Below are 27133 nucleotides of genomic sequence, written 5' to 3'. Positions count from 1 at the left end.
GGACCAGTGGCCATGATCTTCGTTTTTTTGATGTTGAGCTTCAGACCATATTTTGCACTCTCCTCTTTCACCCTCATTAAAAGGTTCTTTAATTCCTCCTCACTTTCTGCCATCAAGGTTGTGTCATCTGCATATCTGAGGTTGTTGATATTTCTTCCGGTGATCTTAATTCCGGCTTGGGATTCATCCAGCCCAGCCTTTCGCATGATGAATTCTGCATATAAGTTAAAGAAGCAGGGAGACAATATACAGCCTTGCCGTTCTTCTTTCCCAATTTTGAACCAATCAGTTGTTCCATATCCAGTTCTAACTGTAGCTTCTTGTCCCTCAGGAGATTTCTCAGGAGACATCTAGGAAGCTATCTAGGAAGGCTTTTTAGTAAACTACAGTTTTTGGTGTGTCTTGCAAGAGCTGCTTTTGAATCTGTGAATTATTTAGGCTATGTGTGTTTAAGTGAATTACATAGCACAGACGTGCTATTCTCTGCTCGCCTTGGAAAGATGCCTTTGTCAGATTGATGCTTCGCTTATGTTGGAGGCAAATATTGCTCAGTTGCTATTTACATGATGTTGTTTTGCTGCCGCCTTTGTTATATTAGATTTGTTAGAGCTGTTTTAGTTGTTTTGAATCTGTTCGTTGTTTTGTTGTTGGAGCGCTGACAGTCTCGGGCATATGCACACTATTCTCTGCTGACTTGTTTCTTGTCTGCATTGGCACCATCATAGTGGTGGTGGGGCTTGCACATCCCTTTGTTGAAGAACTAGATGAATAGGACAAGATATTTGTACCATCCTTTTAGCACAGAAAACTCATCATTTAGAAATACTCTTCACTGGATATATTTAACAAGTGGAGCAGGCTTACATATTTCCCAGAAGAACGTATAAGCAACTGAAAGATAACTGATGCATCCATATTTCCCTTTGCCTGGAATGGGCCTAGTGACGCCACATGAGGCCTTTTCATGTGTTCTGGCAGTGTGATTCATGATTAGTGGAGGAAGCATCTCTGCAGCAGTCCGCCTAGCAATGCACACTTTTGCTTGCGTTTCTGCAACCTGTCTACATGTCATGCTTGTTTCCACATAATTGGGAACACTGTGTGTTTACATAGGTTTGCAGCTGTACAAAAGCATGAATGTGTGACGGTCCCATATTCTTCTTCATGTTACTTTGAACACATTGAGTACTACTGAACAACTGAAAAGTGGTGGAAGTAATAATAATAATTTAAAACATTTTATACTGCCCCACATTAATAATGGCAGGTCAGTTCACAATGAGACAATAAATCAAAGATTAAAATATATTAAAATACATCACCAAGTAGATTTGCCAGTTGTCACTTAGACTCAGCATTAACAGACCACAAATTCCAAATAGCTATTTTGCAGTTGAAAGAATGAAATGAAACAAAAATCTAGTGAGCAAAAATAACCTGATGATTTTGCTAATACAGGGTCCCTCCCAATACTGAAATTTGGCTTGAATGAAGAATTCTATTGTAGCTAATAGAATAGGTTGTGGGGTATGTGTGTGTGTGGTACCCATGGCAGCTTTTCTAGTTTGTAAATGTGCTCGTGGACATAAAAAGGCTTTCCATCCCTGTCTTATGGTATACTGTTAGCAAGCATAGTCAAGATGTAAGCTAGCATTCTGAATCTGCAGCTAATCCCTAAACTTTTGTTTAAATCTGATCTAAAATGTCTTGGTGCTATGACACAAAATGTCTAGACATTGTAGTTCACTCCTCTTTTCAGTAACTTTTGCGTGTAGAGGATTTGGCTCTTACTCACCAACCTGAATGTAAGTAATTTCGTTTCTTTTCCATGCAGGTTGGATGAGTTCTCATTTGAAGGGGGAAAAAATCCTGACTGCCAAGGCTTTAGTTATGTGTGTTGGATTTACTTTACCACCTTCTTAAATCTTGTCATTCTCTATGGTGAGCTCATTAACTGTGGTCATAAGATGGTATGAGTCATGAACCATCACCTTGTAAAAGATGACACATGTGGCTTGGTTCTAGCTTGCTGTGTGATTTGTGGGCACTGCTTAACCAAGTTTATAATTTCTATAGGAACTTCAGTGGGTCCATAGGAACATCACAACATCCAGTGGCAATTTAGGGGAGGTTTCGCATCAGGGCAAAGTGCGTAGCATCTAGCGCCTCCAGCTGTCCCTGCGCTGATCCATGAGGGGCGAGCCATTGAGGCGATGGTGGGTCGCCAGTACCTTCTGTACCCTGAGAGGTTTATAGTGGATGGTTTAACCCCTTCCATCCCCTTTTTTCAGCCTGTGCCTCTCTCTAATGTTGAGAGAGCCATCACCATGGCACAGGACAGGAACTGGAAGCTCAGAGTTCCCTATTCTCTGACTGTATTGTTGTAGTAGACTGTTTATTTTCTATAAGCCACTTGGAATGCACATGTATTTGTGAAAAATAGACATAGGAAGCTGCCTTATATTGAGCTGGGATAGCTCAGTTAGGAGAGCATGGGCCTCGGCCCAGTATACCTGAAGGAGCGTCTCCACCCCCTTTGTTCAACCTGGACACTGACGTCCAGCGCCAAGGGCCTTCTGTCGGTTCTCTCACTGTGAGAAGCGAAGTTACAGGGAACCAAGCAGGGGGCCGTCTCGGTAGTGGTGCCCGCCCTGAGGAACGCCCTCCAATTAGATGTCAAAGAAATAAACAACTATCTGACATTTAGAAGACATCTGAAGGCAGCCCTGTTTATGGAAGTTTTTAATGACTGATGTTTTAATGTATTTTTAATCTTTTGTTGGAAGCCACCCAGAGTGGCTGGGGAAACCCAGCCAGATGGGTGGGGTATGTATGTATGTACAGTGGTGCCTCGCAAGACGAAAATAATCCGTTCTGTGATTCTCTTCGTCTAGCGGTTTTTTCGTCTTGCGAAGCAAGCCCATTGAAGGATTAGCGGATTAGCGCTATTAGCGGCTTTTAGCGGCTTATCAGCTTATCGGATCAGCTGATAAGCGGTTTAGCGGCTTAGAAAAAGGGGGGGAAGGAAAAAAAAAAACCAGCAGGAACTCACAAGACATTGTCGTCTTGCGAAGCAAGCCCATAGGAAATTCGTTTTGCGAAGCACCTCCAAAACGGAAAACTCTTTCATCTAGCGAGTTTTCCGTCTTGCGAGGCATTCGTCTTGCGGGGCACCACTGTATGTATGTATGTATGTATAAATAAAATAAAATAAAATAAAATAAAATAAAATAAATATTAGGCTTTGTAGGGGCCTTGACTAGATTAGGAGAAGGAGTTTGGATTTGATATCCCGCCTTTCACTCCCTTAAGGAGTCTCAAAGCGGCTAACATTCTCCTTTCCCTTCCTCCCCCACAACAAACACTCTGTGAGGTGAGTGGGGCTGAGAGACTTCAGAGAAGTGTGACTGGCCCAAGGTCACCCAGCAGCTGCATGTGGAGGAGCAGAGACGCGAACCCGGTTCCCCAGATTACAATACTACCGCTCTTAACTACTACACCACACTGGCTCTCCATTGGTATCCCTTCTAATTCTGCAATTCTATGATTCTATGAATTATTGGCCTATCTAACTCAGTATTGTCTACACCAGGGGTTGTCAACCTGGTCCCTACCGCCCACTAGTGGGCGTTTCAGGATTCTAGGTAGGGGGGTTCTACAGCACAAGCTGAATCCTCCTTCCATTGAGCACTGGTGGGCGGTAAGGAAATTTTACCATCAAGAAAGATGCATCAGTGGGCGGTAGGTATAAAAAGGTTGACTATCTCTGGTCTACTTTCAGACATGAGGCATTTCCCGCCCTGCTTGCAGATTTCAGAGATTGATCCTGGGATCTTCTACATGCCACATGCAAAAGAAATGGTGTACCACTGAGAGATTGCCCTTCCCAAAGTCTCTGGAGTATTGCTAATTGAGTATAACTTCATGGCTCTGGTTTTGCCTCATTATATTGAAATACATAGAGCTTTTATTGTTGCTTTCTTCCCCACATTTGGAAAAGCACAATAAGTGCAAATTAGGTAGTTTGGCATTAAAGAACAAACAGAATGAAATTCTCCATCTTTCTACTTTATGCATCTGATAAAGTAGGCATATGTTGGTACCACAATAAATCTGTTATTCTTTAAAGTGCCAAAAGGCTCCTAATAAATACATTTGGAATCAGATTGTCATCTAATATAAACTAACAGAACTTTGGACACTTTAGGTAAATGGTGGATTTGTTTTTAATTTGATCTCTTTTGAGTATTATTGTTTTTTGTTTTCATGTTTCCTTTTCCGGGTACACAAAGAGAAGCTGTTTGCCCCAGCTATGTTATCTTCAGGTCTTCTTTTGTTCTCACCCAGTTTACTCAGTGAATAGGAAATGTACTTGCTTTTTTCCTAAGTAATTTCTTTGTATTCATGGAATATTACCATGCCAGTGGTTTTCGTTTCAAGACGCATAATTAGTCTTTAGAGACAAAGTCAGATAGTTTCTGCCAAAGGATGTATGTTTTTCCTCTATATTCCAATCCAACTCCTTCCCTTTAGTAAACCCTTAGTCACAGCAGCCTTCCAAATATGGTGATGAATGTACAGTGTTGATATTAGAGGTACCTTGGATGCCTTTGTCAAATGATTATGTTTGATAGTTGCATTGCACTTTGGCTTGATAGTTCTGGAGCTTTGATGCACCTTCATGCAAAAATCAACTGTCTAATTAACTGCAGACCTCGTTTATTTTGAGCTGTTTTTGTGCTCTGAACAACATACTTAAAATCACAACAATGGATTTCTGCAGTCAGAAGTGTGGTATGTAAACTCAGTATGGAAGGCCAGAGCAGCTGCTAGATTTCTCAATGGCACAGATGATTATGAAGAGAAGAAATTTAGGCCTGAATAACAAAATACATTCATACTATGAGCAGATTATTCCTCCACATTAAAATGAAGACTGGGATCAGATTGCTTAGGTAGTAATAAGATACAGAGAAACAATGTATCTTCAGGATATAAAATTATATGTTTTATAATTTTCAGGGGGAAGGTTTCAGGGGTGCAATTCTTAGCTGGGTTTAGTTTCTGTTGGAAGAAGGACACCAGTCACAGTCATCACACCTACAAAATCTCATCAGTTACAATCCCTTGCAAAGTTATATTTTTAATAAATGTAAGCATACTGACATTCTACTGCAGAGAGCAGAACAGTGTCCCCAAAGTTCCTGGAAATAAGTGTCCAAAAGCACAGTCGTTTTAAAGCACAGTAGTTTTAATTGTTTCTTTTCATATACACACATAAATTGTATCAAGGTGTATGATGGGTTTTACTACTTGAAATACACAGTATAGTGGTGCCCCGCAAGACGAATGCCTCGCAAGACAAAAAACTCGCTAGACGAAAGGTTTTTTCATTCGCGATTTGCCTCGCAAGACGAATTCCCCTATGGGCTTGCTTCGCAAGACGAAAACGTCTTGCGACTTTGTTAAACTGTTTAAACCGTGCTTCGCAAGAAGAAAAATTCGCTAGACAGCAAAAATTGCGGAACGAATTAATTTCGTCTTGCGGGGCACCACTGTACTTGTTTCTGTTTTCTTGTTTAATGGGAACATTTTATTGATACATTCTAGTAAATTCTTCTCTCACTTAATCTTCGTGAGTCTGGGCATGCTTACAATCCATTCTGGAGGTCCGGTTGTAAACCAAAACAGATTGTAACCCAAGGCGCGCTTTCGCCAGTGGGGCCTTCAAAAAAAAAGAAGAAGAAGAAGAAGAAAAGAGGTTGTAATTCCCGTAAAAATGGGTTGTAATCCCCAGAAAGGGACACACACTTCAGGGTTTGATGTGGTGGTAATCCGGTTGCAAACCAAGGTACCACTGTAAAGGTAAAGGGACACCTGACCATTAGGTCCAGTTGTGGCCGACTCTGGGGTTGTGGCGCTCATCTCACTTTATTGGCCGAGGTACAGCTTCCGGGTCATATGGCCAGCATGACTAAGCTGCTTCTGGTGAACCAGAGCAGCGCACGGAAATGCCGTTTACCTTCCCGCTGGAGCGGTACCTATTTATCTACTTGCACTTTGATGTGCTTTTGAACTGCTAGGTTGGCAGGAGCAGGGACTGAGCAATGGGAGCTCACCCCGCCGTGGGGATTCGAACCACCGACCTTCTGATCAGCAAGTCCTAGGCTCTGTGGTTTAACCCACAGCGCCACCCGCGTCCCATAAGGTACCACTGTACTTTCTCTTTATACATCTTAAACTAGGTCAACTTTTTTATCAGTAAGGATAATTTTGCTCTGTCAATAGCTGAGATTAAAACATTGGTGCTTTTATGAAAGGTATTATGATACTGATGCATGCCAAAAGACTTCTTGCTTGGTCTATAATTATCCTATCTCACTAAGCAACAGTGGTGCTTCTCTTGAGCCTCCTATTTTCTCTGTCTAGCTGATCTTGAAAGCTGAAGGTTTCCTTACAAAAATACTGTATTAGTTTTCTACTTTAGTGTATTGTGTAAGCCATGTTTTGTTTTAAAACAAATGGTTTTTAAACAGCATTTGCTTCTCCTTAACATGAAATAGCATCCTTTTATTTATTAAGCAAAGTTCTTCAGGGATACAAAGCGGGTTGATTTTTATCAGTCTTTGCTATGACAACTGCAGTTCATGTGTTTTTACAAAAGCTCAGTTCCTGTTAAATGCAAAGGTAGTGCATAGTGCAAAGCAGAAGTAGAAACGAGATGTCTCTTTGGGAGCGGGTGAAGTGAAAGTTCACAGTGGAGCATGCATTTTATATCTGGAAACAACTGAAGCGCACGTAAGTATTGCTTGCTGGTTTGCTTTCACCATTAAAGGTGCAACTACAGATTGTACTGGAATGCTTTTATTGACCACCCCTTCCTCCACCCCAGAGTCTTCTTGATATCTGGGTGCTCACGGTGTACTTAGTAAGTGCTGCAAGGACTTGAAAACACCCTGACCTTCTCCCATATCGACCTGCCCATCTGTGGGGGAGGAGAGACCTGATGGTGATTCAGCTTGCTAAGACTCTCTTTGTGACAACCCAAATCCCTTCTGTCTTGAGATATGGCTTTCACCTCCTCTCATGATTTTTAGGCAGTAGCTGAGGACATGCCTTTTTGTCCAGGCATTTAGTTGCTTTTCCTTTAGTGTCTGTTGTTATTTATGTGTCATTTCCTGGCTATGAAGAATATTTTAATACATGTGTTGCTTCAGTGATTATGGCGTCTGCCATGATGTTGCTTTGCAGTGAAGGGCAGACAAACACCTATTTGAAGTAAATCAATAATGGCACAATCCTGTACATGCCTACGCAGCAGAAAACCTCTTTGACTTCAATGGGACTTACTCCCAGGTGTGTAAAGGATTGCAGTTGAAGACTATCAAGCAGTGGTTGCTCTATGCACATTTTTTGTTAGAAAATTTACTGTGAACAACTCTTGGCAGTTATCATTTTCTGCTTCTGCTAATTCCTTCAGTGGGATATGTAATGTGGACAGGCACTTGTAACAACTATATTTAAATTTACATTTATTATACACATTTTTAAAGCCTTGAAGTTGCAGTCATCGCTAGAGTACTGTAAAATGTAACTATGTGATCTGCCCTAACAACATATGCTGAAAGTTGAATATGTTACTGGGAATAGTTTAGGAGCAGCTATATGATAGAACAATGGTGGGTGATGCATATTTTTGAAACCCATGTTTCCTCACAGAGCTATCGGTCTCAGAGGGTTTTTAACAGTCAGTCCCTCTTTCCAGGGAACTCTGGGAATGGAAGTTCCATGAATGGAATAGGGGTTTCCTAAGAATGTGCAGAACACACTTAACAAACTACATTTCCCAGGATTTTTTGGAAGAAGCAATGACTGTTTAAAGTGGTTTGATAGTCTTTTCAATGTATAGTGCAGATGGGGCCTCACTGAACTAAGTGGTTAACTTCTATTGCTTTATTAATTGACTGTTTATAGTTACCTTGTTTGAACTGGAATTGCTAAAAAAAAAGTTTTAATTTAAAAATCTAACCAGTCCTAAAGAGTTTCTTCATTTGGAAACAAAATATTAATCCCTAAGATGATTTGGTTCCCATTGACAGATTCACTCTTGCTTCTTGTTTTCAGATGTGTGGTCTAAGTGTGAGTGTCCAAGTTAGCTGAATTAAAGAGCAACATCCCCAATAGGGGACATTTCAATAGCTCAGGCCATGCTACATAGTGTTTGTAAGTGAGGAGTTACTTGCTATTGTGCGACATAGTTACATGTCTTCGATAAGGCCAGTTTGTCTTAATTGTGGCTGTTGGTTCCCATGGCTAGATAGCATATGATATGAACTAGATAATATTGTTGAATGGGCTGATTAGATGGGATAGTACCTTATCAGCACAGGTGGCACCAAGCATTTAATTTCATTTCTGTCCGCCTCTTTCTCCAGGTAGCTCAAGATAGCATACATAGTTCTCCTGCTCCCCATTTTATCCTTACAACAGCCCTATGAGGCATCTTAGGCTACGAGGCAGTGAGTGACTGGCCCAAGGTCACTCAGTGAGCTTCATGGCCAAGTGGGGATATGAACCCCGGTCTCCCAGGTCCACTGCACCACGCTGGCTCTCAGAGGGATCTTTACAAGGTAAAAAGAATGACAGCCCTCAGTTTTTACATGGAGGCAGCCATGTTTTCCCTAATACAGCTTCTTCTGAGAGCAACAGAATATCATCAGGTGCCGCCGCTCCCAGGAACTTGCTCAATTCCTTTCAATGCACACAGCAGCAAGGAGCCCAGCCCATTAACCACACAAGGCTGTGAGCGACTGGGTGACTCCTGGAGCTTTGTAAAAGCAGTGAGGAATGGATAAGGGCAGTGCTGCAGCCCTCATACCACCTTGTAATGGTATCCACAGGACAAAAGTGGACTCATGATCCAGTCTAAATCATTATTTTCCTGGATTGAATAAGGCTTTGGAATAAGGTTCTGCAAATTCTTCCTCCATCCCTGGTTGCAATATTCAAAATATACATGTGTATATTTATGTACATGTTTAATTGTCTTATTTTTGAACTGATTTTCACTGTTTTTACTAGCATAATAGTAGGGCTATATTGCATATCCCTTTTGAACTCCTAATTCAGGACTAGAATTTAACAGCACCCGCCCTATGGAACGTCCTCCCACCAGATGTCAAAGAGAACAACAACTCCCAGACTTTTAGAAGACATCTGAAGGCAGCCCTGTTTAGGGAAGCTTTTAATATTTGACGAACTACTATATTTTAATATTTTGTTGGAAGCCGCCCAGAGTGGCTGGGGAAACCCAGCCAGATGGGTGGGGGTATAAATAATAAATTTATTATTATTATTATTATTATTATTATTATTATTATGGCGGCACTCAGTCTTGGCATGATGGCATTGCTATACAAATTTTTATTAACTGATGTTGTACTCCCAATACATTTCAGAATAATAGTGCATGAAGTCTTAAATATATGTTTTTAAACATTAATTTAACTAAAATGATTGTAAACCTGGATCCAATGACCTTTTGTGCTGAAATAAAATAAAAGAGAACACTTAAGCAAACAAGATGGTATTGGCATTTACTTCAGAGTAGAAATTGTCTTATTGAGATTTGAATAAAAACCTTACCAATCCTTCCAATAAACTTCATGATTGAAATACCAAAGCCATCAAAATGATTTAGTTTTGTGTTTGTCTAAAGTTCTGGTGGTGATCAAAGTGTATCATGGTCTTCACTGACTGATTCTTGTTATTTTAGCTGAATGATTTAAGTGAACTTGTGTCCCCCCACCCCACCCCAAGCAATTATTTGCCAAAAGGCCATAGGGCAGTTTGCAACATAGAACATGATAAACAATATATGAACATGATAAACAACGTATGCCAATACTTAACGTAACAGCTGTACAATACAAAAAAATTAAAACAGTAATGTAAATACAAGTCAAAATAATAAGCAATACATGGTAAAAAATAATAGTAGATAATATATAATACATAATGAAAACATACTAAGTAAGCAGTAATGTAAAATTATTTGCACCAGCACCCCAACAATAAACTCCACAAACCCAGTAAAATAACATGAATTACCGGTATTCCATGTTTTTCTCAGGTTCAGGCTAATACACATTTCTTAACAACAAACTCCTACAACTTAATAGAGGGGGAAATCAACAGCAGTATATGTGAAGTTCAGAAACATTGCAACAGATGCATATACAGTATTTCTCTTTGTACAAAACTAACTCCTAATCCCCTGCAGAAAAGGCAGGTTTTTCCAGCTCTCACATGGGAACTTTCCTCTCCCCTCCTAGTCTCTCTACATGAGAGACCTCTGCTTCCCTTCCCCTCAGGGTCCTTCCAGATTTGTCTGCCACTTTTAGGGTTTGTGCTATACTTGTCCCATAGGCAGCCCAGAAGAGAAGGGGCAATAATTTTGTTATTGTTGTGCTCCTGCTATTTGTCTCATGCATTTTAGCTTGTGAACCTGTGGACAGGATTGGGAATTTTTATTTCTGTACTGCGCCTATATTTCTAGTGCAGTTAATATTAATATAATGTCACCATAACGGTTTTTTTTTGGGGGGGTAGTGGAAGAGTGTACCGTGTAGCTTGCTTGTATTGCATGATGTTGGGTTTTTCTTTTTTAAAAGCACTGCTTGTTTCTTGTTTTCACTTATGACGTAGGTGGTGGCTTTTGATAAGGAAGTGGCTTTTTAATCATCAACTAGGAGTTCACTGAACCGTGTTCTTTGCATTCTCTGAGAAAGATTGTTAGCTGATGTGGATTGATGAGGTCCATTTAAAACAACTGAGCTGTTAGCTTGCATCATCCCAGAAAATGCCGCTTTTATCAGTTTGTGATATATGGATGCATTGCCAAAGCAAGTATTAGAAATAAATAATGCTTTTAAAAGTAGAAGGATGAAAGAATGATTTTACCTCTATTGAACCACTATTTCACAAACACCCTGTGATGATTCAGTCTTGAGAATAAGCAGTCCAGGGATGGTTGCTCAAACCCTTCCACTCAGCCTGCAGCTCTGCTGAGCTGACCACACAGACCCAGTTCCAAGGCCCCTCTCTCCCCCACTCTTTCATCTGGCAGGTGCTGTGTGCTGTGACTGCACTCATGAAGCCAGGAGTGGACACACAACTCCTTTGGTCTCCTCTCTTCCTCACCTTCTACCTGCATTTCAACCTGGATATGCAAGTGCGATTCTTTTTAGTCTTTGACTAACAAGTGTGTAACCCTTGAGAATGAGAGAGAGAGACAGAGAGACAGAGGCAGAGAGATAAATGATGCTAAGTAATGACCACTGCAATATCTAAGTCATGAATTCACATGGTGCATTGCAGTTACTTTTTTGTGAATGGGAACTTTGCAAGTTGTGGTTTCAGAGTTCACAGAAGGGTGTGTGTGAACATCTATGTTTGCTTGTTTGTGTGACATTACACTGCTTGCATGAACCAGGGTATTAGTTTCATGGATACTTTAGTGGAGATTCCTACATTGCAGGGAATTGGGCTAGATCACCCTTGGTGTGCCTTCCAACTCTATGATTCTGGTTTTTTTGTCGTCATTGGTTGACCACTTATCACTAGTATTGACTCTTTGAGATCAGCAGACAGACCACATAGAGCTGTAGTGTTATTTTCAACCTGGTCATTTTAAGGGGCCATATGGGTTTGTTTTCAGTTTTCTCAAAACTGAAGTAAAAATATGGATAGCATTACTTTTTGAGTTGCTCATGAACATTAACCATACTGGGTTAAGGAAGAGGGCAGATCCTCAGAACTTCTGAATTGCAACACTGATGGTGCATATATTCATAATGGTGTTTTTCTTTTCCTTCTGGTACTTTGAATGAGCAAACACACCAACTCAGTTGGTTAAATGACCAATCAGCTCCTGATAATACCTAACTGGTAGCTATTACTAATGCCTGCTAGTGTGTTATATAATATTTTGAATTTTTCAGCACATGGACATCAGAGGTGGGGGCTGACATGGCCCCTGTCATCACACAAAATGTTTTTACAATTATATGGGTATCCCCACAGTCATTCAAGGTTAGAATATTTTAATAAATTTAGAGCAAGGGCGAGGAATCTGTGGCCCTCCAGACATTGCCGGACTACAACTCCCATCATCCCTGACAATTGGTCATGCTGACTAGGGCTGATGGGAATTGCAATCCAACATCACGCCTTCCGGGTCACAGTTTCCACAGCCCTGATTTAGATTATTTGTTTATTTCTAAAATGTATACACTACTTGATTGTAGAAGAACCTCAACGCAGATTATGTAATACTCTTCTTGCAAAATTGTTCATGAAAGCTGTTATCTTTCTGTCATCAGCCATCCTTTGCATGATGACAGTAGGGATGGATGGATTTAAACTGATGACTTTGAAGTAGATGTGTCAATCATTAGATCAGTTCATGTGACAAGAGTCTTCTGCTTACTCATTAGCAAAAGGAGGAAGTAAATACAAATTCATTTCTTTATTCCAGGTTGCCCTCATTCTTCTTTTCAAGTCAAATGTCACATTGACTCAAGGACAGTGCTGGAAACATGTAGTGAGTTGCAGCGTGTGGATCCCATTCAGTGCACTCTTCAACCTGGAAGAAAGCCCAAAACCAAATGCCATTTGGCCAAAAAGCATCCTCTGCCAAAACCCCAAGGTTTGTAATTTATTGGTGTTATTTTAAAAAATGTGTTGAAAGATGCATGGCCACCCTATCAGGCCTTCTGAGAGGCTATATAAGCTAGAGGGCTTCCATGTATGGATTGCTATAACTAGGTGAGATATTGCTTTTGTTTGTTACTGTGTTAGTATTTTTGTGGTATAATATTGTGAACCTCCCTGCGATCCTTGGATGAAGGGCAGTAAAGAAATTTAATAATAATTATAGTAATAATAGTGAGGGCTGAACTTCACAAGGCTATTCAGAAAGTAGCATAAGTGGTGTAAGTTTTGATCTGAAGCACATTGCAGTGGCACAGAAGTTCATTACTTCAACTGGGTAGATATCAATCGAACAGAAAGGTACGGTTTGGGTTTCACGTTTTGTGTTGATTTTTATTGCCGTCTCTGCAGTGCACCATTGGCCCACTATTCACCTTGAAGGCATGTTGGGAATTGCAATCCAGTGTATCACAGTATTTTAATATTCTTTTGGAAGCCGCCCAGAGTAGCTGGGGAAACCCAGCCAGATGGGCGGGGTATAAATAATAAATTATTATTATTATTATTATTATTATTATTATTATTATTATTATGTTCTGTATGATATACTAATTTGCTGCCATTCTCTCCCATTAAAAAAAATGCAGGGATAGGGACATTTGCACATGGCAGGTGGGCCAGGACAATGATGAAGAATGGCTGCTTCTGAACTAAAAAAGTATAGCATACTAAATTTAATTGAAATAACGTGTTAGCAGTTGAAATATATAAATATATATTAAAAAAACATGTTCATTCCAAAGAGATTTCTCTGGGATCTGTTGTATGAAAAATGTATGACAGCGTACACAGTATACCTTTATAGCATATTCAAAACACATCTTTCCCCTTCAAAGAATTCTGAGCACTGTAGTTTGTCAAGAGTTTGCTAAGAATTGCAAGGCAGCGAGGGATAAACTGCAGTGCCCAGAATTGTTTGAGGGAAGGAATGTGCTTTGAAGGTATAGTGTCTATGCAGTCTAAATTTCACAATCTGTAAGATGTATTAAATTGTTTTCTATGCCTGTATATATAGAAAAAGATGGGTTGGATCATTAATAATCAAATTATATCCTTTAACAGGATACAGCCTGGAAGCCCTTCCATCCACTCACAACCACACATTTCTTTCACCATCTCCAGGTCTGGCATACTCTTTCTTAGAATACAGGTTGAATTAATGATGTGTCTCTGCTGGGGGGAAAATGGAACTTTACCTCTTGCCTATCATGTGACCACCTTCTGCCCAGGGGTTGCCATTTTTGGCCCTTACCTGGGATCATGCTTATTTGGGACTAATAACCATCTCCCTCTGAACCTGGAAACCAGAGCCCTTGATGGATTCTAACCCCAAAATGATGTCTTGTAAGCTGATGTTCTTTAATGAACTCCTCTAAGGCAGAAATCTGTGTTCCAACATATATTTTAATGGGTTATCTGACAAATTGCAATGCAAAATGTTCCTCCTGGACATCAATTTTTATACCTTACTTTGCTTTGTCCATTGCAGGTGATATATTCATACCTTAGCACTTACAGTGCCAGTAAGTGTTAAATCGTAATAGTTTTCCAAACCTCCCCCCCCCATTTTAGCCACTTTTGTCCCATCCCCACCCCCCGCCACACCCTTCACCTGCTTCAAGTTAAGAGGAAGCTGACAACATTTTATGTTTTACTTTTGTTGTTTCCCACTCGGTTAAGCGTTTTATTTAAATTCCTGTCTGTTTTGCATATGTTTCTTTATAAAATGCCATATATGTTGATGATATTATACAAAAATACAGTGCATTTTTTAAATGTTGAACCCAACACGCTTTAGAGAGAGGTTCGAAATTTTAAACTTCACCCTTTTCCTCATTAAGCAGTCTGAACCTGAGCATATTTTGCCAGCAACTGTTGAAGGATGTGAACAACTGGAGTTAATTGCCCTTTTTTTTACAGTATCTAGTTTAAAGGCTGGTTAAGTTAAGTTGCTTCTGGCTGTATGGAACAGTGAGATGACATGAACCCTGTTGCTATGGGTTACCGCTTGCATGCTTGAAAAACTACTATTTACTTGTGAACAATATGAGGACCTCGCATGGCTTGCTGCATTTTCCAAAAGACTGCTGCAGTAGGACTAATGCTCTTTCCCACCCCCACCAAAAGAGTAGAAAGCAGTACTTGGTAAGTGCTTTCTTACAGTAGCATGTTTAGTGCAGCAGCAAAAGAGGAAGGAAATTTCTGCAGCTTATACCTTAAAGAGGTGGGGGAAGGAAAAAGAAAGGAATACGGACAAATCTTGATTTGCTTTCTGAATTTCCAGAAGAATAAGCATGAGAGAAGATCTTTAAAAATCTTTATTAACTCTTATCAGTTTTGTTCAGTGCTTTAATCCAAAAGAACTCAAAGTTCTGGATCACGACTACCGAAAATGCTCATTTCGAGACTGGGGGTTGTGGTAGAGCTTTTGCAAAATGCAGTGTCTCTGTGTGCTATGCATCCTGTTTAGCAACAAGGAAGTGGTTACGTTCCGTCAGTCTTTGAAAGATCTACCAAAATGCAAAAGAGAAGCCCAGTGAGTCTTGGCTTAAAACAAATTATTCTTATATATAAAAACGGTCTGGCGCTACATTGGTGTTACTGTAATAAAGCAGTGGCCTTTTCAGCTTTGTAGAGGTGGAGCAATTGGCTTGGTTGCTGAAAGACGGACCATTCCTCTCTCTCTCTCTCTCTGTTTGTTTTCAGTACCTCCAAAACCTGTTCATCTCCAGCCTGCCGGGCACGAGAAGATTCCTCCAGCACCATCTAGGCCTTTGCCAGCAGATCCCAAGTCAACAAGAAGCCCAGTGCCTGAAGAAGAAACAACACAGACCTCACCAGACATTAACAGACTCATTGAAAAATTTGAAAGTATTAGGTAAGTACTTTTGGTTACTTTTGCTATCCTCCTCTCTTCTTTACATAACTGGAGGGGAAAATACGTTGTAACAATGCAGAATGAAAGTATGGCAACTCACAAATGTGAAATACATAAAATGGTGTGTCTATTTTAATACCAACTACAACGGGACGCGGGTGGCGCTGTGGGCTAAAGCCTCAGCGCCTAGGGCTTGCCGATCGAAAGGTCGGCGGTTCGAATCCCCGCGGCGGGGTGCGCTCCCGCTGCTCGGTCCCAGCGCCTGCCCACCTAGCAGTTCGAAAGCACCCCCGGGGGCAAGTAGATAAATAGGTACCGCTTACCAGCGGGAAGGTAAACGGCGTTCCGTGTGCGGCTCTGGCTCGCCAGAGCAGCGTTGTCACGCTGGCCACGTGACCCGGAAGTGTCTTCGGACAGCGCTGGCCCCCGGCCAATAGATGTGAGATGGGCGCACAAACCCCAGAGTCTGTCAAGACTGGCCTGTTCGGGCAGGGGTACCTTTACCTTTACAATTAAGCCAGGTCCATCTAAAACCTAGTGGAGAGTTTTGAAAAGTGTCTGATAATTGATGATGGTTTACAAGTAAATCACTCAGTGATGACACATTTTTGACAACGGAGGGTTACAGTAAAAATGATGTTGGGCTGCCAGCCCAGATTCCAAAAGGATAAATACATAACAATACACTAAGAGACACGATTCAGTCCTGGCATAGGTGTTCTTGGACAACAAGTGATTTATTTAGGTTGGACGGATTTTCTCTAGGGATGATTGATTTTAAAACTGGTTAACTTGTCAGAGAACCGAGAACTTATAGGACTGTTTTTTGGTGTTAAAAATGTTGAGTAAGTATGCTATAAATTACTTTTATAATTTCATTCTCTTGGGATGTTGCAGTCTGTTATGAAGATAAATATATCTGGCTAGTCTTTTAGCAAACCGTAAATGATTTATTAACGGACGCAGGTGACGCTGTGGGTTAAACCACAGAGCCTAGGACTTGTCGATCAGAAGGTCGGCAGTTCAAATCCCCGTGACGGGGTGAGCTCCCGTTGCTCGGTCCCTGCTCCTGCCAACCTAGCAGTTCAAAAGCACGTCAAAGTGCAAGTAGATAAATAGGTACCACTCCGGCGGGAAGGTAAACGGTGTTTCTGTGCGCTGCTCTGGTTCGCCAGAAGCGGCTTAGTCATGCTGGCCACATGACCCGGAAGCTGTACACCGGCTCCCTTGGCCAATAAAGCGAGATGAGCGCCGCAACCCCAGAGTTGGCCACGACTGGACCTAATGGTCAGGGGTCCCTTTACCTTTACCTTTAAATGATTTATTCATTATTTAGGAGTGACTTTGCTGAAGGCCATGACTTCCTCAATATGGTTCCCTTAAATTTTTAATAGGACGAATTTGTGGGTTTCATTTCCTTTAAAAACTGAATTTTATTATGGTTTCATATAATATGAATATTTATGGCAGCCACCTGTTACATTTTAAAGATATTTTAAAGAAATTTCTGTGCCCGGTTGTAGTTTTAAATAAATGAAAAGAAGAAGCTTACAGAGACAGCCAAAAGCATTTGAGGGCAAGAAGCAGAAAACTCAGCTGACATACTCGGTAGTGGTAAGCAATGCTTGACAATTGGCTGGCTTTTTAACAACAGACCCAGAATTTGCAACTTGAGGCAGGCCACCTCACTCAATCTGGAGTTAGACATAGCCTCTGGTCTGAAAGAGGTTAAACCAAGGGCACTAGCTTCAAAGTGGATTTGTATGTGATGCCAACGACCCAGTGCCTTTGTCTTTATCTTCGTTTGCAGGAGGCCCATCCATGCTGTTCAAAGAAACCAGTTCAACTTAGCTTTTAAAATGGAACCTGAGACAGACTCTTCCAAACAGTGTTGCCCAAGCACCTGTGATGCAGTAGGTTCCACTGCATCTTCTACCAATGAAAATAAAGAGCTGGATGAGAACGAACCTGGCATGTTGTGTAGCACTGAACTGTCTAACGCAGACATAATGAAAATTAAAGAACTAAGTATAGATGATGGCACAAGCGCTGAAGATTGTGCTGATGTGCAGGTCAGCAAAGCCCCCACGGAAGAGCTTGTACCTAAGGACTCATCCGTGGAGCTGAACAGTAATGGTAAAATTCCCAATAGGGACAGTGGGATTGACAGCCCTTCTTGTAGTGTGGCGGGAGAGACTTTCCTGAATGAAGACGGTGCGGAGCAGAAAAAGGTCAATGTGACCGGGAGCTCAGCGGAGGTGGAGACGGACAAAAAGGGTGCCAGGTTTTCCGCTGGAGAGCAGAAAAGAGACTCTGCTCAGGATGAAGACAGTGACATAGATGAGGGAAGCAGTGAGGAGCAAGAGACAGCGGAGGTGCCAAAACTGGAATGTGTGGACATTAATAAGGTAAATATTATATTTTGTATCGGTTTGATAACAGGTTGCAGTGGGGAAGAATGATCTTCAAAATTTGCTGAGCATGCGAAACTGCATGATTTTGAGTCAGATAGTCTGTGACACTTGCCCCCCAGTAACTGAGTACTGCTTGGCAGTGGCTCTCTAAGGCCTTCAGTCAGACGCCTGTCACTTCTGTGCAAAGCGTTGTTCTGTTGCTGAGGAGTGAGCTCACTTGTCTTTCTTATTTTTCTCTTTTCTTCAGTCCTAGTCTATGGTGGATATGTAGTCAGTTGGAGTTTCAGACCCAGCCTTCTTTCTTTCTGAGGTCTCCAACTTCCCCTTGGTTTGTTATTGTTTTCTGGGAGGTGTTGATGCTGGCCTTTTATTTTTTTATATAATAATTTTTATTAGTTTTCAATTACAGCCCAATAATAGCCTCATGATAACAATACCAACTTAAAATATACTTATTAATGCCTATTGTTCAAATACTGAACTATATACAGTGGTACCTCAGGTTACATACGCTTCAGGTTACATAGGCTTCAGGTTACAGACTCTGCTAACCCAGAAATAGTGCTTCAGGTTAAGAACTTTGCTTCAGGATGAGAACAGAAATCGTGCTCCGGCGGCGCAGCAGCAGGAGGCCCCATTAGCTAAAGTGGGGCTTCAGGTTAAGAACAATTTCAGGTTAAGAACGGACCTCTGGAACAAATTAAGTACTTAACCCGAGGTACCACTGTAATTTAGATAAAGTGCCCCCCCCCCCCCGTGTGCTAGATTTGATGGTTTGGTTATTTTATTTATTTCTGAGTTCCAAAATCTTACTAATTTCAGTTTCATTCAGGTCAAAAAAATAATCCCTTATACAACAACTGCAATATTAATAACTTCTATTTGTGTTGATCCATTAAAGGATTTATAAAACTACAAGTGAAGAACTCAAGCTATATCCTTGTTATTCCTTTGTGTGGCAGTTATTCTGTCCATGGTGTTTCTTCCTGTCCCTGTTACAGATAGGTAGCCGTGTTGGTCTGCCATAGTCAAAATAAAAAAATTCCTTCCAGTAGCACCTTAAAGACCAACTAAGTTAGTTCTTGGTATGAGCTTTCGTGTTCATGCACACTTCTTCAGATACACTGGAAGGAATTTTTTTATTCTTCCTGTCCCTGTAAGATGTTATGTCTTTCCCCCGGTTGTTGCTGTTATCCATCATTCCTTGGGCGGAGCTGATATCCCATTGATGTTCCAGAAATTTCTCCATCGCTCCGTCCCGTATTTTGTTTTTTTGCAACTTTAACAGCTGCAAAAGTCACTCTGTCCCAGTAAATACGGTAAACTGTTGTCACCTTTTTTCCTCTCAGCCTGGGAAGAAGAGCAGTCTATAGAACTGCAGATGACTCAGTAAAGAATATTATCAGTTCCTTTGGCAGTTCAGACTCCTTTCATCCTTCCTTCCTTCTAACTAAAGATATATGAGCAATTATACTTCCAATTAAATTAAATTCCAAGTCTTCTTAACGTTATTCAGTTCACTTCATAAATAATAAAGGATGGGGAAGAGTCAACTCTAAGTTTCCATCATAAACCTTTTGAAAAATAGAGCTTTCCTCCCTTTTTCCTTTTTTACACACACATCTCTGTTTGATGTTATATTCCATATTTATAATCCAATAGAAGGTACAGAAAGAATGGAATTTTTTAAAAAGAATATCTGGAAAACTATTGTAATAATAAACATCTCCTGTCAGAACTAGAATGATTCTTGTAAAATAAGAAACATAATGTTTTTGGTATCTGATAAAAATAGAGAAAGTAATACAGTAATTTGGAACTGTGTGTGAAAGAACAATAGAAATAATAATACAATGAGTCTAATCGGAAGTCAAATGTGTTTAATTTTTCTTTAAATTCTTTTAAAATTAATTTTCTTTCTTTCTTTTTCTTTTCTTTCCCCTTCTTCCTCCTTTGATGTTTTATTTTCTTCTCACTTGGTCTTTTCTTTCTGATTTGCTAAGAAAGAGGTGAAGTTAAATATGAGAAGTTGACTAACTCAAAGTGATGTTTTGTAGTTTGTTAACTATTGTTAAAGATGGTCAACTGTAATGAATTGATGTATTAGTTACTGCTGATTTATTGTTGTTGTTGGAAATATATTCCAATTTCTTCCATTCTTGCTTGTACAAATATAATTTGAACTAATTCAGAGGAGGGTTGCCAAATCATAAATTTAGAGAAGAAAACTTTAAAGAAAGAAACCATAGGCTCCCCACTGTCTTTTGCACCATGTCTTTTAAACTTATCTCAAGTTCAAAGCTTAAGATCTTGTAGCTGATTTCTTCCGCAGTTTGTGATCTCATCTCTTCTAGCATACACCTGTACTTTAGTCTAATTAATAGGAGAATTAAGCTCCAATTAATAGGAGAACCTCTGCTTCTTAATGGCGGCATTGGAGGGTTTTCGGCAGGTGAAGCGCTTTTGCACTCAGCACCTCCCTGCCCCCCGCATTCCATATCGGAGCGAGAGCTGGGTCCCGAGACAAACTCTGTGTGAAGCCTGTTCCCCACCCCTATCCCTGGGAGGAATTTGCAGGGATAATTACCTTCAGTCATCCTTGTTTTTCCTTCGCCAACCATCTCTCGCTATCGTGGGGGCTGCTTCCAATAAGGCAGAGTGAAACCGGAAGCCTGTTGTTGGCCTTTTAAATCTGCCTGTTAGACTGAAATGTGACTGCTGCTGTCATTTTGAAATCTGCAGCATATAGGCCAGCAGCTTCATGGTTGATATTCAAAACTTCCAGACATGCAAAGATGGGCAGAGGGAAGGGCAGACAAAGCAAGCTGATACCACAATTTCTTTTCACTCTCCATTAAGCACCGGTTTATTACTGTTCTTTTTTGGAGAATGGGTATGTGTCTCTATTCAGAGGTTCCCTTTCCCTTTTAGCTCCTGTCTGTGTCACTGATGTGATTGAGAAGTAAATATTTTCACAGAGACAAATTTTTACATGCACAGACTTCGGAAATATTATTATGGAAGATACTCCTTATACACTGATTCCTGGAGCTGTTAGCAGTGCCAGAAACCACAAGTAGGGGAAGTGCTGTTACACTCATGTCCTTTTTCCCATATGCATCTGACTGGGCACTGTGAGAGCAGGATGCTGGACTGCATAGCCCTTATCCTAATTCTGCAGGGCTTTTCTTCTGATGACCTGTTCCCAGAGTTGAGTAACCATGCTGTAAGAGCTGTTCAACAGTGGAACGGTCTCCCTGTAGTGGACTCTCCTTTCTTGGAGGTTTTAAAGTAGAGGTTGGATGCCCATCTGTCATATATGCTTTAGTTGTGATTCCTGCAATGCACGGGAGTTGGACCGGACGTCCATTGGGATCTCTTCTGAAGCTACAATTCTATGAAATACTCATCTCACCATATTGATAAGTCAGTGATTGCTCAGCTGCCCCAAAACCTAGAATACTGTTTTCAATCAACAACAATAAATTTATGTGGCTTCCTTTTGCCCTGAAGCTTATCATGTACATCTGCAACATGGTCCATAGGGATGACTGTATTAATAGTCTTTAGTCGCAACAGTAAAGATACTACAAGGCTCTTGATTATTTTCAAGATGTCATTCAAAATCCAGATTGACTCCAAACTAGCATTAAGCCAGTGGCCACCATGGGGATATCTTGATTTATTTAACCCATTTATATACAGCTTTCTATCAATAGATCTTGAAGGATTTGGGTCTACACAGGAGATCTAGGAGGAGATGTCATGAGTTAGAAAATGAGAGGATGAAATGAATCATTAAGTATGGGTACTTGCACAGCTTCTAGTGATGGGGTGATTTAAAAGATGTATATACCATATTTAGGCAGAACTTCTAAAGCAGTTTACAGTTTTGTTAGGAAGCATAGCATTAATAGAATCATAAGTAACATTATGGGGTCACAAAGAGTCGGACACGACTAAACGACTAAACAACAACAACATGAGTTCAAATAGCCATAAAGACATAGTTTGCTACCTTTCCCCCATCAGAGATATAGTAAGTACTGCAATTGACTCACTTGGGCTTAGGCTCTGAAATTGTTTGTTTTTTTATCCATATGTCTGAGACTAATCAGTGTATTAATATGAGTCAAGTCAGAAGAAAGGGCAAGAAACATTGATTTTGGTGTCATTGCAACCATTAATGGTAGAGTAATGGCCAACATTAAGGCAAAACCTGGAAGTATATTCTGAAGAATTCAGTCTCTCAGTGTGTGTGCTTTGCTCTAGAATATAGCATGATGAACGAACACAGTCTCCAATATAATAAAATATGTCATGACAAAAAAATTAATTTATAGATATGGAGCTAGTAATATCTATATAGTGGGAGTTCAGATTTAATTACGACCATAGCTGATTGATCTTTAAGTACTCATCAATCCTTAGGATCAGTTTTTCCTATTTTATTTAACTATGCATACCTAGATGGCCATACTTATATGAGATGCATCATATAATCAATGCATTTTATTAATAAACATCTTAATTGAATAATATATTTTATTAATATACATATTAATATAATGCATTATTTTAACAAATAATGTTATATGTGGGGCCTTTTGACCTTTCCCACTAAATAAAAATGGGAAATAAATAACTTTACAACTGCAACATAAAGCTTAGAATATTTTTAACCTGAACCTTTAAATTGGCAATATATATGGAAGGTATTTTAAATTAGTTTGACCAAATTTTTTGAATGGCTTTCATTTAGTTGGAAGTTAAATTTCCCCATGTTCAATTATAGCAGCATCTCATATATGCTTGACTCTTCCTCCAACATTGCATGATACTGGGCTATGTTTTGCTTGTATATTATGCAGATGTGATGTGTTATTTTTTAAAAATATCCATGGCATCCCTGTTTAAATGCCTTCTTCTATAGACCTGAAGATGCAAAGTACAGTGAGGCTTTCTCTAAAGCAGGGATTCACAACTCATACAATTTGACTTTTTTCCTTTTTTAATCTGCTAGCATTTCTCCTTCTTTGCAACCCATATCGTTCCATCCCTCCCATCCCCGTTCACCTTCTTCCTCAGCATTCTGTAGAGCACGCTCCACAAGGGGGTCTAGAAATAGACAGGGGAGGGAGGACCATGGGCCTTAGGTATGCAGGACTCATTCCCTTCCTGCTGTTGTGGGGTAAATGCTAGGAGTACAGTGGTACCTCGGGGTACATACACTTCAGGTTACATGCGCTTCAGGTTACAGACTCTGCTAACCCAGAAATATTACCTCAGGTTAAGAACTTTGATTCAGGATGAGAACAGAAATCGTGCTCTGGCGGTGCAACGGCAGCAGGAGGCCCCATTAGCTAAAGTGGTGCTTCAGGTTAAGAACAGTTTCAGGTTAAGAACGGACCTCCAGAACGAATTAAGTACTTAACCCGAGGTACCACTGTATTACTGTTTGGAGAACTAGAATTGTAACGTTAAAGGCAGATTTCATTCAAACTAAAAATGGGAAATTATTAATTTTACTTCATTACATTTCCCCTCTTTCCTTTCTTCTTTCACGGAATCCAAGGTAGCCCACCTAGATACTGGCTAGAAGCAGACCTGCTCAGCTCCAAGAGGGTGGCAGTTACATTTGCCTTCAGACAATACCCTGGGGCCCAGTACATTCCAACAGCACGTGAATTGCCTGTGTTCTTCTGCAGTGGTATGGCATGCCCTAAAATTAGCTAAATGAGGAAAGTAAACCCTGTGTTAACCTAGTTTCTGTTTCCCTGTTTTGTTTAAAAAAAAGTGCACTTGGATTTTGGGCAATTCTACATGCAGGTATTATCATCACCATAATGTTGTGTACGCTAATAATTCAGTACACCTGATCCATGTAAGCCACGGTGAAAGGATTAATATTGATAAGGAAAACATTGCATTGCATTCGTTGCACAGCAGCTGCTTTCTGCACTAAAGCTCTGGACAGGAAATGTGGTAAGTTCCGGAGCAAATGTGTCTGATAGCCTGTCTTGCTCTGGGGACTCCAGAATGTTGTTGACATCACTTAACCAGAAATGACACAGTTGAAGTAATTACTATAACTAGCTTTGGGGAATAAAGGAGCAATGTCACAAGAAGAGTCTTAAGTGGAGCACTTGAGAGACTGCTTCCACTCCCACCCCAATTTCAATTTTCTTTACTCTTTTTAAAACCAGGATAAGGATTCTTGATCACATTTACGTGTGCTGTTTTCTGGGCACTTCCTGGTGTGATGTAGGCATTCGTAATGCGGAGAGATACATTGTTGCAAGTTTGATGAGGCCTCTTCAAAGGACTGAGCTACTCTTTATAATTATGAGTAGAAACCTCTTGAAAACACTAATTCAGGTTTTCATTTGCTCTATTGCACCTCTTCATCTCCTAAACTAGTGTCTTTTTGTAGTGTGCATAACAATTATTTTTCAATAGCATTTTTCAGTGTTCCTTTTATATTGCACTCTGTTCAAAACAAACCTTTCTCTGTAGTCATTGCAACAGTAGCTGACTACTGTGATGATAATTGGCAAGAGCTTCCTTATATATATGTATATTTGTATGTGGTAGTGCTGCTGTTGCAACCCATCCTTCGTGGAGGATAAGGCTCTTAATGGCTACTAGCCATTAATGGCTACAATATTCTGCTTCCACTATCAGAGGTGGCTTGTCTCTGAATACCAGTTGTTGTTGCTGCTGCTGCTGGTGGTGGTGGGGCTGTTGTTCTCAGGTCCTGTTTCTGGGCTTTCCAGAGATATTTGGTTGGCCACTGGGAGTATAGGATGTTGGACTAGGTGAGGAGAGAGAGACTTTCTGTTCTTCATCAGGCAATGGCGTTCCCACCTGCCTTGCTCCATCCTCCAGCCCTGGAAGCCTTTCCCAGACCATGACTTTGAGAACAGCAGCAGCAGAAGAGCGAAGTTCAGGGATATTTTTTAAAAGTTTTATAAGTTGTGCGTCCTTGATTCTCCATTTGGTATTTTTACATGGTTTTGTATGTTTTGTGGTATTTTATGCATTGCAATTTGCTGTTAATTTATTGATTATAGATTGGTAATTCTTTATTGTGGTTGATAAGTATAAACTGTTTAATTATTATTTGCTGAAGTTTAATTTTACTGTTTACTATTAGATTCTGATGGATTGTTGAATGTTGCTTGGTTTGATATAAGTTGTTGATTTTAAAGTTATTGTGACTTTTTATATTGGATCAGATTGCTATTACCGTATTTTTCGTCCTATAAGGCGCACCGGCCCATAGGACGCACCTCATTTTTTTGGGGGGGAAATGAATTTAAAAAAATTATTCCCCCCCCCCCAGCCCTGGCTGCCGCCTCAAGCCTTGCGCTCACCTGCCCGAAGCAGGGGAAGCCCTCCGGAGGGCTTCCCCTGCTTCGGGCGAGCGTCAGCAAGCCTCGCGCGCCCGGCAGGAGGTCCCACCGGGTGCGCGAGGCTTGGGGCGGCAGCCTGTCGCCCAAAGCAGGGGGAGCCTGGCTCCCTGTGCTTCGGGCGACAGGCTGCCGCCCCAAGCCTCGCGCACCCGGTGGGACCTCCTGCCGGGTGTGCGAGGCTTGCAGGCATTCGCCCCATAAGACGCACCCCGATTTCCCCTTCATTTTTGGAGGGGAAAAAGTGCGTCTTATGGGGCGAAAAATACAGTATTTTATTATGTTTTCATATGTGTTGGAAGCTGCCCAGAGTGGCTGGGGCAACCCAGCCAGGTGGGTGGAGTATAATTATAGTTATATAGCCCTGGAGAGACCCACCAGGGTTCTTCTTATGCTCTTATCAAGTCATGACCCAAGAATGGGCCTGAACACACCAGTTGAAAACCAGTGATCTAACCTGATGCGGGACACGGGTGGCGCTGTGGGTTAAATCACAGAGCCTAGGACTTGCCGACCAGAAGGTTGGCGGTTCGAATCTCTGCAGCGGGGTGAGCTCCTGTTGCTCGGTCCCAGCTCCTGCCCACCTAGCAGTTCGAAAGCACGTCAAAGTGCAAGTAGATAAATAGGTACCTCTCCGGCGGGAAGGTAAACGGCGTTTCCGTGCGCTGCTCTGGTTCGCCAGAAGCGGCTTAGTCATGCTGGCCACATGACCTGGAAGCTGTACCTCGGCCAGTAAAGCGAGATGAGCACCACAACCCCAGAGTCGGTCACGACTGGTCAGGGGTCCCTTTACCTTTACCTTTAACCTGATGCCAATTATTTTGACTGCTGGCCAAGGTCTCTGAAGAGAGGTATTTCCCAGCCTATTACCTGAGATCCTTCAGTGTGAGTCATTAAACTTGGGACCTTGGGCATGAAAACCATTTGAGCACAGCATCCAGATTATTTCACAAAATGATAGATTCTCCATTCTTTTGCCATGATCACTGCTCTTTTTCACTCAGCTTAGTTTGAGTCTTGATGCTGGGGTAGAGATCCCATTCCATGTCACTTTAGCATGTCTTTACCCATAAATCTCTTCTGTTCTATTTCTGCCTTAATCTGTGATTATTATTTTTAAATTGCAACTTTAAAAGAATACATATTTTACATTGTATTTTCTCTCAAAATACACATGTTAAGTTTTTTTTAACCTGAAAGAATTGTTGCAGGTGGTCATCTGTCCTGTATGGTCTAGTTGAGATTCCTGCAATGCAGAGGATTAGATTGAATGACCCCATAATTCTAGGAAATGTGAATACTGGTGGATTACTGAGTTCTTATCTACACATTAGTCAAGAGGCAATGATAAGGTCAATTCATAATGGAATACAGAAAAACAGATACTTGAGAAATTCAGTGTTGGATCACATCAAATTGTTTTTCCTTAAGTTATCCACTGTTTCTATAGTGGAAAGATGAAGAGAAATAAATTACAGTGGTGCCTCGCAAGACGGAAAACTCGCTAGACGAAAGAGTTTTCCGTTTTGGAGGTGCTTCGCAAAACGAATTTCCTATGGGCTTGCTTCGCAAGACGACAATGTCTTGCGAGTTCCTGCTGGTTCCCCCCCCCTTTTTCTAAGCCGCTAAGCTGCTTATCAGCTGATCCGATCAGC

At 40.9% G+C, this 27133-nt stretch overlaps 1 protein-coding gene across 2 annotated transcripts in view; it reads left to right on the top strand.

The window, feature by feature from the left end:
• Window positions 1-27133, top strand: part of FGD3 (FYVE, RhoGEF and PH domain containing 3) — a 102550-nt gene that overhangs the window by 36763 nt on the left and 38654 nt on the right. Inside the window, exons 2-4 of one of the 2 annotated variants that reach the window (XM_082209422.1) lie at window positions 12539-12709; window positions 15481-15652; window positions 17463-18060. In XM_082209422.1, coding sequence (XP_082065548.1) covers window positions 12539-12709; window positions 15481-15652; window positions 17463-18060 — 941 coding nt within the window. Of the gene's footprint in view, window positions 1-12538; window positions 12710-14465; window positions 15311-15480; window positions 15653-17462; window positions 18061-27133 lie in introns of those variants that run through there. The other variant, XM_082209423.1, reaches the window with a different exon arrangement.

The sequence above is a fragment of the Podarcis vaucheri genome, assembly GCF_965113315.1.
Source record: "Podarcis vaucheri genome assembly, chromosome: 2".
Classification (NCBI taxonomy): Eukaryota; Metazoa; Chordata; class Lepidosauria; order Squamata; family Lacertidae; genus Podarcis; species Podarcis vaucheri.
Note: the sequence above shows the minus strand (reverse complement) of the source record. Positions and strands in the feature narration are given on the sequence as shown.